The 15,502-nt window shown below is 39.6% G+C and overlaps 1 protein-coding gene across 5 annotated transcripts in view; it reads right to left on the bottom strand.

Moving 5' to 3' along the window:
* The window catches only part of MRRF (mitochondrial ribosome recycling factor), a 103,987-nt gene extending 88,505 nt beyond the window's left edge, over positions 1-15,482 (bottom strand). For 4 of the 5 annotated variants that reach the window (XR_007518796.1, XR_007518797.1, XR_007518798.1 and 1 more), the window contains exons 1-2: positions 15,393-15,476; positions 6,140-6,348 (exon numbers count right to left, since the gene is read on the bottom strand). Coding sequence is in view for 1 of the 5 variants with exons in the window: in XM_049897256.1 (XP_049753213.1) it covers positions 6,140-6,323 (184 nt within the window). In the remaining 4 variants the exon portion in view is untranslated. Of the gene's footprint in view, positions 1-6,139; positions 6,352-15,392 lie in introns of all 5 variants that reach the window. The other variant, XR_007518795.1, reaches the window with a different exon arrangement.
* Between the last annotated feature and the right edge of the window lie 20 nt (positions 15,483-15,502).

The following is a 15,502-nucleotide window of genomic DNA, read 5'->3' as shown; positions in this document are numbered from 1 at the left end:
GGTGGATAAACAAACTGTGGTACATACACACAATGAAATACCATGCAACGGTCAAGAATAATGAAGAATTCACGAAACATCTCACAGCATGGGTGAATTTGGAGGACACTATGCTCAGTGAAATAAGTCAATCACAAAAGAACAAATATTGTATGAGACCACTACTATAAAAAAAACAAGAAAAGGTTTACCCACAGGGAAAAACAAATTCTTTGATGGTTACCAGGCATAGGAGGGAGAAGGAGGGAAAACCACTAACTAGATAAAAAGCACGTGTTAATACTGATAAAACGAAAGGCAATATGCAATATGAGGGAAGTCAGCATAACATGACAAAGGCAAAGGAAGACACTGAGAGAACGTAAGAATAAAGGGCAACTATTAATTATTGTGACATAGATAATCCTTCAACAACGGTACTAACAAACAATAACTTACAAATTGATACATAGGCTAGCAGGTATGTTAAAGAGGTGGGGGGTGGGGGATGAGAGGGAGCACCTGAACCAAACCAAACCTGAAGAGGGAGGTTTGGTTGTAGATATTTCCATATACATAATTGTAAGTGCTGTATGTATAGTAATATAGACAATAGAGCACATAAGGAACACAGTCATGAAAACTTCTTAGATACAACCCAAACACCTAGCGGGATGAAGTTCCTAGGCTCAAAGGTGAAGGACCACAGACTTGGGGAACATCTACATCAATTGGCACAACACAGTTCATAAAGACAATGTTCTGCATCCAACTTTGGTGAGCAGCTTCTGAGGTCTTAAAAGATAGAGAGCAGCCACCTAAGATACAACTATTGGTCTCTTCCCAACCGGAGCAAAGTGGAGTGAAGAAAACCAAAGACTCAAGGGAGCAATCAGTCCAAAGGACTAATGGGCCACATGAGCTACAGCCTACATGACCCCAAGACCAGAAAAGAACTAGATGGTACATAGCTACCACTATCAACTGCTCTGACTGGGATCACAGCAGAGGGTACTGGACAGAGTGGGAAAAAAATGTAGAACAAAAAATCAAGTTCACAAAAAAAGACCAGACTTACTGGTCTGACAGTGACTGGAGGACTCCCAATCTATGGGCCTAAGACACCCTTCTGACTTAGAACTGAAGTCATTCCCAGAGACCACCTTTCTGCCAAACCATATATTAAAAAAAAAAAAACCAAACCCGTTGCCATCAAGTTGATTCCAACTCACAACGACCCTATAGTACAGCCCTATAAAATAAACGATAACACCAGAGAGGAATGTGTTCCTTAGAACAATTATATGAGATTAAAAAGACAACATTTGCCCAAAAGCAAAGATGAGGCAGGAAGGGGTAGATAATCTGGATGAAAGAAAACAGGGTAACCCAGGGCAGAAATTGGGAGAGTGCTGGCACATTGTGGGGAATACAACCAATGCGACAGGACACTTTATGTACAACCTATTGAAATGGAAACTAATTTGCTCTGCAAATTTTCACCTAAAGCACAATTAAAAAAATTTTTTTAAATGCTAAGAGCACAAAAAAACAGCCAACCTACAATCCTATACCCAACAAAACTATTATTTAATAGTAAATGTGAACTCAAGTTATTTTCAGAAAAATAGAATTTAACATGTCTTCACCTAAATAAGAAGCCCTGGTGGCACAGTGGTTGAGCACTCACTTGGTAACCAAAAGATCAGAAGTTCAAACCCAACAGCCACTCCAAAGGATGAAGATGTGACAGTCTGCTTCCACAAAGATTACAGCCTTAGAAACCTGATGGTGCAGTTCTACTCTGTTCCATAGGGTCACTATGAGTCATAATCAACTCAATGGCAATGGGTTTGGTTTTTTTGGTTCACGTTAATAAATAATAATGGGTATACTTCAGGAAGAAGGAAATTGAATCCAGAAGGAAGGAATGAGAAGCAGCAACGGTGAGCAAAAAAACTGGCAGGCATAGTAAATCTAAACAAACACTGGCTATGCAGAATGATATGAATAAGAAAGTCTAATTTAATCCCTGAGAAGGTTAAAAACAAGATGGAAGTAAAATAATGAATAATAATCACAAACAAGAAAGGAGAAGATGATCAAAGTTAAAGATTTCCAAGGTCCTCATATTTTTTTTTTCATATTGTTTAGTAAAAACATACTGATAATCTTTAACTTTAGACTTTTAAAATCAATTACACATGTTAGAATTTAAAGTTATGCTCATCAATATTAGAATGGATAAATAGTGGTATGTTCACACAATTAAATATTATGCAGGCATGAGAGATAATGAGCTACAAGTACACAGAACAATTTAAAGGAATCTCACAAACAATGCTCAGTGAAGAGGCCAGATACAGGAAGACATACTGTATCGTACAAAAACAGACGTAGTAACTAATCCACGCCAACAGCAGTCAGAATAGTTACCTATAAGGAGTAAAAAAAAAAAAAAAAATTTTGGAGGGTAGTAATTACTAGAAGGGAGCATAAAGGGGACTTCTGAGGTGCTTGGAATGTTCTTGTTTTTTAATCTGCGTACTGGTGGGTGTTTTTAGGATATGAAAACTATTAAGTTATACTCATGATATTTTCACTTTTCCTTAGGGTTTTTTTTTTCGTTTAACATTCTCTCCCTCCTGTATAATTTCTCCTATCATTAACATCTTACATTCCTATGGTACACTGTAATAATTAATGAACCAATGTTGACACATTACTATTATCTAAAGTTCACAGTTAACATTAGGGTTTACTCTGTGTTGTACAGTCCTATGGGTTTTGACAAGTGCATAATGTCATGTGTCCACCATTACAGCACCATACAGAACAGTTTCACTGCACTAACATGCCCTGTGCCCCATTCATCCCTCCTTCTCTCCCCATAAACTCCCCAAAACCACTGATCTTTTTATTGTCTATAGATGTGCCTTTTCAAAAAAAATCATAGAATATGTAGCTTTTTCATACTGGCTTCTTTCACTTGTAGTCCCTAAGTAGCACAAATGATTTGTGCTCAACTACTAACTTAAAGGTTGGCGGTTCAAATCCACCCAGCGGTGCTATGGAAGAAAGGCCTGGCAATCTGTTTCTGTAAAGATTACAGGCAAGAATATCCTATTAAGCAGTTCTGCTCTGTAACACATGGGGTTGCCATGAGTCAAAATCAACTCAATGGCAATCAATTTGGGTTTGGTCTGGTCTTTTGCTTAGCAATATACATTTAAGGTTCTTCCATGTCTTCTCATAGATTCATAGCTCATTTCTTTTTATTGATGATAATACTCCATTGCAGGGATGTACCACAACTTGTAGTACCTATTGGAGGCATCTTAGTTGGTTCCAATTTTTGACAACTATGAATAAAGCTGCCATAAATATTTGTGTGCAGGTTTTTAAGTAGACATAGTTTTCGACTCATTTCGGCAAATACTCAGAAGTGGTACTCCTGGATCATATGGCAAGCTTATGTTTAGTTTTATAAGAAACTGCCAGACTATCTTCCAAAATGGCTGTCCTATTTTATAATCCCAAGTCTTTTTCTTATTTCTATAAAAAGTTAAAGAAATTAAAGGTAACCACTAAAAAAATGAAAAAAAAAAACAGAATGTATAACTTCCAAATCAGAAAAGATGAAAAAGGGGAGTAAAGAAATTTGATTAATTCAACAGAAAGAAGGAAAGAAGAAAAAATAAAGAAAAATCATGATAAAGTACAAAATAAAATGATACAAATACAAAATGCTCAACAATCACAATAAATATAAATGGACCAAAATTACTAGTTAAAAGCTGTCATTCTCTGTGAGATTTTTTTTCTTTATCTAGCCATTTACAATTTACAAGAGGTTTTCCAAAAACACAAGATCACAGAAAGTTGAATATATATAAATGGAAAAGTGATAATCTTAGCAAATATTAACCAAAAGAAAACTGGTGTAGTTATATTAATATTAAACAAAACAGATTTTAATGTAAAATGAATTATTAGAAACACTAAGGGTTACTTTGGAGCTCTGGTGGCACAGTGGTTAAGAGCTCAGCTGCTAAGCAAAAAAGATCAGCAGTTTGAATCCATCAGCCACTCCTTGGAAACCCTATGGGGCAGTTCTACTCTGTCCTATAGGGTCGCTACGAGTTGGAATTGACAGCAATGGGTTTGGTTTTGTTTTCATAATGATGATAGAAATAATTCACCAGAAAGATACAACTCTAAGCTTAAATATACCCAGTATTATAGCCTAAAAACTAACAGAATTAAAAGGAGAAACTGATAAATCCACAATGATACTTGATGTATGACAAAGGGCCATTACAAATCTGGGAGTAACAGATTGTCTATTCAGTAAGTGGTGCTGACATAACTTATTACCCATATAAATAAGAAACTTAGATTCCCTATCTTACACCATATTCTGAAATAAATTCCATATAGATTAACAACCCAAATGTGTAGAGCAAAGAACTTTAAAATGTTTAGAAGAAAGTACAGAAGAATAGTTTTAAGACCTCAGGATAGGGAAGTATTTCGTACAGAAGACACAGAAGCACAAACCATAAAGGAAAAGGCAGGAAGATATGACCACGTAAAAACTTATGCTCAACAAACGAGACCATAAATAAAAAGTACATAACTGTGACATACATAATCAACAAAGAATTAGCATCCATAACATAGAAAGAATTCAATAAATCTAAAAGAAAAAAAATCAAACAACCTACTTTTTTAAAGAGGCAATCAAAGAAGAAAAGACTGAATAGCCAATAAAATATGAAAAGATGCTGCTTACTCACTGGTTAATGCCTAATGTACTAGAAGACTGCAATGCTGTGGGTATCAGGAGCTGAAGGTTTCTAATTCCACCACCAGCTAGACATGACCATAGGCAAATTTCTCACAAATGTACCTCAGTTTCCTCATCAGTGAAACGGTGAGATCTGTGCTTCAGTGGGTAATTAGAATTCTTTCAACAGATAATTGTAAGCATCAAATTAGTAAACATATGTAAACAGTTTCTTTAAAATATAATGTAACCTTAGACCAAGAATTATCACTATTAAGAGAACATAAGTCTTATAAGGATGAATGCTTTCATCAATTTGTTAATGTTCAGAAAGGGGAAGGTCGTCATGAAACTAGGAAAGACGAGTCAGTGGGAAAATACTCAACATCATTTTTCTAACACCATCCTTTGGAGTGGACTCCCTGACCCACTCCTGCGAACGGCTGGTCTGTGTGACAATTTTCTGTCGCTCATTCATTCATTCAACAAAATTTTTTTAATACAGACTGTGCCAGACCCTGTGATAGGTGCTTATTAGAGAAAGACACAGATCCTATCTTCACAGGGTCTAACAGAGAAGATAGACAGCAAATAATAATCAATTTCATAAGTAATTAATTGTTAATTAATTAATTTGTACTGTGCTACGTACACCAAAGGTAAAATACTGTGTACACGAGGACATGTAATGGGATCTGATCTAGTCTAAGAGGTCAGAGAAGGCTTCCCTAAGGAAGTGACATTTAAGCTCAAACCTGTGGTACATCAAAGTCTCATTCTTAGATGACACGAGTCATTAAGATCATCCATCTAAACCCACAGCTCTAATACCCCCTCACCCAACAACCTTCTGGCTTTAATTTTACTTGCAACATAGATCTTCAGATAAGGAGAGAATGTGTTGATCTGATCTGCTTAGCATTTATACCTCTAATTCTAAATTATTCTAATTTACTTAAAGAAAGAAATTAGGCATTTTCTGAGCCACCAAAACAGCAAATAAGGAGGCAGCATGGTAATGGGAAAACAGGCCCTAGGTTCTAATACCACCTCTGCAATTGTGACCTTTTAAGGTAATCAATTAACTATCTGAGGCACCATTTCCTCATATGAGCAAGGGGAGAAATTTAGTACATCTCTGAGAACTGAGGTTGCTGACCACAAGGTCAGCAGTTCTGATCCACCAGGTGCTCCTTGGATCAGGAGCTATCAGGACCTATAGGACTCTGTCCTATAGGGTCACTACGAGTCAGAATGGACTCAACGGCAATGGGTTTGGGTTTTTTTTCAGTTTCTGAGACATCTTACAGCTATAATTCACTAACTAAACATAAGAAAGAGGAGAGAAGGGGGAAGGTCATATGTCTTTACCTTTGGCTTTCTTGGTAGCAAAATGGCGGACTGGTAAAGCTGGATAGGCCATGTATTGTCTATGGTCATTTTGTCTTCCACTCACTGCCTTCAGTGTAACTTCTGAAACAGGTCTGGTCAGGGCTGCAAGGGAGTTGCAAAAGGCAGGATAAACCAAGCGGGAGCACCTTAATCCTAAGGCCATAACTGAAGACAATCCTTGTCAGCATCTGCTAAAAGAATAAGACAAAAATGAGAACCAGTAAAACTGACCCTATTACAGCTTCAGAAAATAACAGCTACCAATTACCAAGTTACTACTATAATCTGATCTCTGTAGTAGGCAATTTAAATACATTCTCCCTAGAGAACACTGGTGGGTTAGTGGTAGAAAACTTGCCTTCCATGTGGGAGGCCTGGATTCAATTCCCAGCCAATGTATGTTGCTGTGATACTGAACAGGTTTCAACAGAGTTGCCAAAGAAAGGCAGACTAGGAAGAAAGGCCTCACAATCTACTTCTGAAAAATCAGCCAATGAAAACCCTATAGATCACAATGGTCCAATCTACAACCAACCAAGGGGATGGTGCAGGACCAGGCAGCGTTTCATTCCATTGTACATGGGGTCACCATGAGTTGGGGGCCAACTTGATGGCAGCTAACAACAATCCCCCCAACCTTTGTACAAGGAAGTATTATTTTCAGCCCCATTTTACAGGATGAAGAAACTGAGGCTTGAGAGATTTAAGTAACTTGTCTATGGTCTATAGGACCCCTAAGTCCATGTTCCTTCCACTTGTCTTAGTTGTCTAGTGCTGTTATAACAGGAATGCCACAAATGGATGGCTTTAACAAAGAGAAATTCATTCTCTCACAATTTAGGATGCTAGAAGTCCGAATTCAAGTCGCCAGCTCCAGGGGAAGGCTTTTTCTCTCTTGTCATCTCTGGGGGTAGGTCCTTGTCATCAATCTTCCCCATTCTAGGAGCTTCTCCATGCTGGAACTCTGCTCCCAGTGCTGCTTTCTTGGTGGTATAAGGTCCCCGTCTCTGGCTTTTCTCTTTTACACCTCAAAAGAGACTGGCTCAAAACACAATCTAATCTTGTAGATTGAGTCCTGCCTCATTAACATAACTGCCGCTAATCCCATCTCATCAACATTTTAGAGACAGGATTTACAACACATAGGAAAATCACATCAGATGACAAAATGGTAGAAAATCACACAATACTGGGAATCACGGTCCAGCCAAGCTGCCAGATATTTTTTGGGGGGGACACAATTCAATCCATGACACTACTGCACCAAAATGCCTTTTAGAACACTGGGAAGACAGAGTTAAGAGAATGGTGCAGCAGCCTAAGCCTTACTGACATTAATTAAACCTTGTATGAGAAAAGGCACAAAATACTGAGAAAATTATACCATAAGAGGGAAGACAGAGTTCTGAAAGAGGACTTTAAATAAGAAAACCATTTCAACAGCCATAAAATGACTGGAAAATTCACACAACAGCATTAATTAAAATTCTCTTTGGTCCCTTATGCACTGATTACCAATTTGAATGCACTTCAATGTGAGTCTGAAGCATGGTTGAGGTTTGAGGTCTTCCATGTGATAGAACTAAATGTCTTGAAAATGCCACCCTCCTCTACACTGGAAACGCTGATGGCATGGTGGTTAAGTGCTACAGCTGCTAACTAAAAGCTCAGCAGTTAGAATCCACCAGGTGCTCCTTGGAAACCCTATGGAGCAGTTTTACTCTGTCCTATAGGGTCGCTATGAGTCGGAATCAACTCTATGGCAATGGGTTTGGTTTTTTTTTTTTTTCTCTCTCTCTCTATGTTAATACAAGTTACACATTATATTTCTGAGGTCTTTGACCATGGAAAGATATTATGGCTTCTGGGACAGAACAAAGGCCTTGCTAACTGGCAAATGTAGTATTAACAGCTTCTGCCAGGAATCAGGCTATCACTCATTTTAAAATTAAGAACCATTAGCACCAAATACCTGGAGGTTGCTATCTTTGAAAGGCAGTTTCACACCTCATTTAACAAAAAATCCCCTCCTAAAATCTGATTATGTATATAAATGGGGTGCTTAAGGGGATGGGCTTTGCAGCCAGGATGTCTTAGAATCCAATCCTGCCTCCATCACTGCCTAAATGCCCCTGAACCTCTCTGTGTCTTGATTTTTTTCAACTGTAAAATGGGGGCAATGATACGTATTTCTCACAAGCTGCGAGGAAAAAATAAGGTTACACATAGAAAACACTTGGTACAGTGCCTGGCGGACAGAAAGAGCCCAAAAAAGGATACTTATTGATAGCTATGACTCTTCCTTTCAAAGCCTTTCGTTCCAGCATCAGACACAACTAATAAAGAAACCTTGTATGTCATCACTGATGTACAAGGAGCCTAGAGTCAGGCAAACTTGGATGCAAATTTCAACTTAGAGCAATTAGCTCTTTTTCTCTGGGTATCACTTTCTGCATCTGCAAAATGAGAAAAATAACCCTAATCTTAAAATAAAATGAGATGGTGGCACATGTAAAACACCTACCACAGTGCCTGGCATATTTAAAAAAAAAAAAAACTCATTGCCGTTGAGTCGATGTCCACTCATAGCGACCATATAGGGTTGAGTAGAACTGCTCCATAAGGTTTCCAAGGTATGTTGGTGGATTCGAACTGCCGACCTTTTGGTTAGCAGCCAAGCTCTTAACCACTGAGCCACGAGGGCTCCATCTGGAATATAAACCAAACCAAACCAAACCCATTGCCATCAAGTCAATTCTGGCTCATAGCGACCCTACAGGACAGAGCAGAGCTGCCCCACAGGGTTTCCAAGGAGCGCCTGGCGGGTTCAAACTGCTGACCTTTTGGTTAGCAGCCGTAGCACTTAACCGCTACGCCACCAGGGTTTCCGTCTGGAATACAGTAGCTGCTTAATAAATGGTAGCCATCCGGAAACCCTGACAGTGTAGTGGTTAAGTGCTATGGCTGCTAACCAAAAAAGGTCGACAGTTCGAATCCACCAGGTGCTCCTTGGAAACTCTATGGGACAGTTCTACTCTGTCCTATAGGGTCGCTATGAGTCGGAATCGACTCGTCGGCAGTGGGTTGGTTTGTTTTGGTTGTATGATTATCATCATTTCTTTTAAAAAAAAGTGAGTAGCACAGGCAAACAATTTCTCCTAGCAGAAATTTAATACCGTGGATGGCAGATGTCCATGATCACTGTACTAAGTCAGTAAAAGCAGACTTTCATTTTCACCCAGGTCTGTTTTTACTGACTACATACAGTGATCACTGACATCTAGAATCCATCGTTATTAAAAATTCTGCCCGGAGAAGTTATTTGTCTGTGCTACTCATTTAAAAAAAAAAAAAAGAAATGATGACAATAAAAAACCAAACCAAGCCAAACCAAACTCATTGCCGCTGAGTCAACTCTGACTCACAGTAACCCTCTAGGACAGAGCAGAATTGCCCCATAGGGTTTCCGAGGAGTGGCTGGTGGATTTGAACTGCTGACCTTTTGGTTAGCAGCCAAGCTCTCAACCACTGCGCCACCAGGGCTCCATGATGATAATGATAGCTACCACTTATTAAACAACTACTATACTCCAGGCACCATGGTAGGTGTTTTACATACATCACTATCTCATTTTATTATCAGCATTTCTCAAGCTGAAAGAACTGAAAAAAAAAAATTCAAGTTTCAAGTTGCAGTACTGAAGGATTCTATGGGGAAAATATTGGATGATGCACAAAGCATCAAAAGAACATAGAAGGAACATTGTACCAAAAAAAATTGGTCGACATTCAACCATTTCAGGGGGTAGCATATGATCAAGAACCAATGGTACTAAAAGAAGAAGTCCAAGCTGCACTAAAGGCTTTCGTGAAGGACAAGGCTCCAGGAATTGACAGAATACTAATTGACATGTTTAAACAAACAAGTACAACGCTGGAAGTGTTCACTTGCCTATGCCAAGAAATATGGAAGACAGTTACCTGGCCATCCAACTGGAAGAGATCCATATTTGTACCCATTCCAAAGAAAGGTGACTCAACAGAATGTGGAAATTATCAAAAATATCATTAATACCACTGTTATGGATTGGATTGTATCCCCCCAAAAATGTGTGTATCAACTTGGTTAGGCCATGATTCCCAATATTGTGTGATTGTCCTCCATTTTGTGAATGTAATTTTATATTGAGAGGTTCTGGGTGGGATTCTAACACCCCCCTTACTCAGGTCACCTCCCTGATCCGATGTAAAGGGAGTTTACATGGGGTGTGGCCTGTACCACCTTTTATTTCTCAAGAGATAAAAGGAAAGGGAAGCAAGCAGAGAGTTGGGGACCTCATACCACCAAGAAAGCAGCACCAGGAGCAGAGTGCATCCTTTGGACATGGAGGTCCCTGTGCCTGAGAAGCTCCTCGACTGGGGAAGATTGAGGACAACGACCTTCCTTCAGAGCCGACAGAGAGAGAAAGCCTTCCCCTAGAGCCGAGACCCTGAATTTGGACTTGTAACTTACTACACTGTGAGAAAATGAATTTCTCTTTGTTAAACCCATCCACTTGTGGTATTTCTGTTATGGCAGCACTGGATGACTAAGACAATCACGCACAAGTAAAATTTTGCTCAAGATAGTTCAAAAATTGTTGCAGCAATACATCAACAAGCAACTGCCAGAAATTCAAGCTGGATTCAGAAGAGGACATGGAATGAGGGATATCACTGCTGATGTCAGATGGATCTTGACTGAAAGCACAGAGATGTTTACCTGTATTTTACCGACTATGCAAAGGCATTCGACTGCATAGATCATAACAAATTATGGATAACACTATGACTATGGGAATTCCAGAACATTAATCGTGCTCTTGAGGAACCTGTATATAGACCAAGAGGCAGTCATTCAAACAGAACAAGAGGATACTGTGTGGTTTAAAATCAGGAAATGTGTGCACCAGGGTTGTATCCTTTCACCATGCTTATTCAATCTGTATGCTAAGCAAATAATCCAAGAAACTAGACTATATGAAGAACACAGCATCAGGACTGGAGGAAGACTTATTAACAACCTGCATTATGCAGATGACACAACCTTACTTGCTGAAAGTGATGAGGACTTGAGGCACTTACTGATGAAGATCCAAGACTACGTCCTTCGGTACGGATTACACCTCAATATGAAGAAAACAAAAATCCTCACAACTGGACCAATAAGCAACATCATGATAAATGGAGAAAAGAAATTGTCAAGGACTTTATTTTACTTGGATCCACAATAAATGCCCATGGAAGCAGCAGTCAAGAAATCAAATGACGTATTGTACTAGGCAAATCTGCTACAAAAGACCTTTTAAGTGTTAAAAAGAAGAGATGTCATTTTGAGGACTAAGGTACACCTGACTCAAGCCTTGGTATTTTCAATTGCCTCATATGCATTCAAAAGCTGGACAATGAATAAGGAAGACTGAAGAAGAATTGATGCCTTTGAATTACAATGCTGATGAAAAATATTGAATACACCATGGACTGCCACAAGAACAAACAAATCTGTCTTGGAAGAAGTACAGCCAGAATGCTCCTTAGACGTGAGGATGGCAAGGCTTCATCTCACACACCTTGGACGTTATCAGGATGGACCAGTCCCTGGAGAAGGACATCACGCTTAGGAGAGGATCAGCAAAAAAGAGGAAGACCCTCAATGAGATGGACTGACACAGCAGTGGCTGCAAACAATGGGTTCAAACACAGCAACAACTGTGAGGATGGCACAGGACCAGGCGCTGTTTCATTCTGTTGTACACAGGGTCACTATAAGTCAGAACCCACTTGACAGCACTAACAACAACTGAGACTTGGCCCAGGCTGCTTACTTTATCCATATTATTTCATTTAATCTGCTCAATAATGTCACAAAGGAAGTATAATAATCCTCGTTTTACAGATTTAGAATCTAAGGCCCAAAAAATTGTCACTATCCAAGGGCATGAAGCTAACAGCCCTGCCCTATTTCAGCAGAACCATTCACAAAAGTTTGGCTCTGAACAAGGTTTCTATATCTAGGTTTTTGCCTAATATAGCCAATGCCTAACCCACATTGATATCCAAATATGGCTGTATAATAATGTGTAGTTTTCTGTTGGTTTTTTAATCTACAGGGTCTGAATCTGGCTGTTCCGTTTAAGATAGGTTTCTTGGTGTTCCTGTCACAGGTCACAATATGAATCCACAAAGCAACAGGAAATCAAAATGGGTTAGAAATAAACAACCTTTGACAGAAAACACAGCACCCAAAAGCAGACCCAGTACACGTGAACCGGAAGGTAACTCTATAAATAAACCACATTGCTTAAATGCTTAAGGCGTATATTTTAACTGCACAGAAGTCAGGAAATTTCAAAGTGGAAGTTCAACAAGGGCACTCCCTTGGGTCCTTTGCCTTAAGGACACACACATTTAACACTCGGTTCTACACAGATGAAGAATTAAAGTTGAAGAAAGAAAATGTTCTGGTAGCCCAAGTATTATCCAACAAAATTAACATATACTCAGAAATAACACATCAGAAAGGGGCTGGGCTTTGGCGGCAGTCTTGAACTTGAGTCTCAGCTCCTCCATTTACTAGCTGTGTGACAATGAGTAGGTCATTTAACCCCCTGAGCTAGCTTCCACAACGTCTTTTTCAAGGTGATATTAATCAGCCTCTAAAAAAGACAGTAATAACAATTATTATGATAGCTAACACATATGTAATAACTATGTGCCCAAAACTATTCTAAGTGCTTTAAATACATTAACTCATTTGAAACTCATGATAATTACGTAAGTACCATTATTATCCCCATTTTACAGATGAGAAAAGAGAAGCACAGAGAAATAAATAATTTGTGTTCTTAACCACTAAACCTTCCTGTATACATAAAGCACTAGTACAGTGTCTGGCATCGAGTAGGTGCAAAATAGCCCTCGTGGCACAATGGTTAAGAGCTCCACTGCTAACCAAAATGTCAGCAATTTGAATCCACCAGCCACTCTTTGGAAACCCTATTGGGCAGTTCTATTCTGTCCTCTAGGGTCGCTATGAGATGGGATCCACTCGACGGCAATGGGTTTGCTTTCTTTGGTATGTTATTATTCATACTATTGAAATACTTTTTTAAAATGACTTGAAGCACACATTCTTTTTCTAAAATTGAGAGTCTTAAAAATTTGAATTGTCCTGTTCTTTATAGAAGATACATTTTAATTTTGGAAATAACTAGATGATGAATTCAGTCCTGGTTATCCACTGTCCCAGCAACTCCTCCCAATCCAGCTATATATTAGTTTATATCCATTTTTATAAATGTGCATGTACATGCATACAGACCCTTATTATATAGAATACTTTCACATTATCTCCACTGATTCTCACAATAACCAAACAGTAGCGATTACCACCCATAGTTTACAAAAAAAGCAAAATGATCTTTCATTTCCTCAAATGCTCCTCCTACTCCAGGGTCTTCAAACCTGCTCTTGAATCTGCTTGAAATGATCTTCCTCCACCTCTTTAACTGACTACCTCCCATTTTACTTTCAGATTTAAGCTTAACCATCACTTCCTCAACCACCTCTTCCACCCCAAGCAGATCAGGTCTCCTGCAGACCACTTTCATAACACACCACATTTTTCATAGCATGTATTTTAACAATATCAGTTTGTATTTGTGTAATTACTTGATTATTGTCTAATTCTCCCCATAGACTTATAAGCACTACAAGAACTGATTTATGGTTGACTTGTTCACTGTCATATCTTCAATGTCTAGCACAGTGCCTGAACCCAGATGATGTTAATAAATGTGATAAATACATGGATGAAAGTCCAAAAAGATTAAGTCCTTGCCCAGGGTCACAATAATGGCACAAGTATTGGAATCTAGTTCTGGTTTCTACTTCCCAATACTGCCTCTATTATCCCTTAGTTTGCCAGATTTTCGCTAAGCGATAGGGAATGTTCTTCTGGAAAAGTCCCAGAAACCAAAATCCATTCCCATCAAGTCAATTCTGACTCACAGTGACCCTACAGGACTGAGTACAGCTGCCCCATAGTGTTTCCAAAGGCTGTAAATCTTTATGGAAGCAGACTGGCATATCTTTCTCCTGCAGAGCAGCTGGTGAGTTCGGAGCTGACCTTTCGGTTAGCAGCCAAGTGCTTTAACCATGTCGCAACCAGGACTCCTTCTCTTAAGTCTGTGCCATGTACAGTTATTTGCAGTATCTGACCATAAACAGCCAAAGGAGGGATGAGAAACTTTAATAGGTGAAGTTAGAGTTTCTGCCTAGGAGCTAGGAGGTCTGGATTCCAGTATTCCTACCCCATTACTCCCTATCACCTCTTTTAAGATTCATAACCACCTTGTATTCAAACAGCTTTTGTGGAAGCTCTACCACTGGCTTATTTGCAAACTTGTATTATTTGTGACAAGTTATTTCTCCTACCTATGTTTTGTTTCAACTACAAAATGATAGGTCAGACCAAGTTTTCATCCTTTGCAACTATAAAACTCTCTGGTGAAGAGAAAAAGGCACCAAACTCAGAAAAGCCATAGGAAAGTGTCCCGTTTCCAGCATTGCCTAGATATGTGACCTTAGGCAAGTCAAACTCTCTGGACCACAATCTCATTTGTAAAATACACATGACAAAGCTATTTGTCAGGGTTATGGGAGGACTGAATAAGGTAAGGGATGCAAAAGCACTTTGTAAATGGAGAAGGGCTAATGAAAAGACAACTGTTCTGCCACTGGGCAGCAAAGAGTACCGGTTTAAAACACAAGCTTTGAAGTCAGACAGACCTGGGTTTGAATTTGAGCTCCGGCACTTAGTAGCCACGTGACCCTGGTAAAGTTACCTGAACTTCCGTTTCCTCATCATAGAAATAATACCTAACCCCGTAGGATTGTTCTGAAAATTAAAGTTCCTGTCAGGTAGTGTACGCTGAATAAAGGATACGACTATTATTTAGGAAACCTCCCCTCCAACCCCCATTCCCTAAATTCCTAGCTGGAGAGACGGGCCCCGCCCCCACCTCGTGAGACTCTTTCTTAAGTGACATGCCCCGCCCCAGCTTTAAAGCTCAAGCCGGATTCGATTGGAACACATGGGGGGGACGATGGTCAGGCACTCTGGAGTGCCCCAGAAGTCCTGGAGTAGGGGTCTCTGGCACCCGGACCCCGTCCGCGCCTCGAGGCCACTCACCCACTATTCACCAGGCTACTAGGAAAACACTCGTGCGACGGCAAAGACGGCGGGGGCGCGGGCGTCATGACGTCACGAGGCGGCGCGGCGGCGCGGGCGTAGCGCGTCAC

The sequence above is a fragment of the Elephas maximus genome, chromosome 9 (assembly GCF_024166365.1).
Source record: "Elephas maximus indicus isolate mEleMax1 chromosome 9, mEleMax1 primary haplotype, whole genome shotgun sequence".
NCBI classification, from domain to species: Eukaryota; Metazoa; Chordata; class Mammalia; order Proboscidea; family Elephantidae; genus Elephas; species Elephas maximus.
The sequence above is the reverse complement of the archived record's forward strand: the minus strand, read 5'-3'. Positions and strand labels throughout refer to the sequence as shown.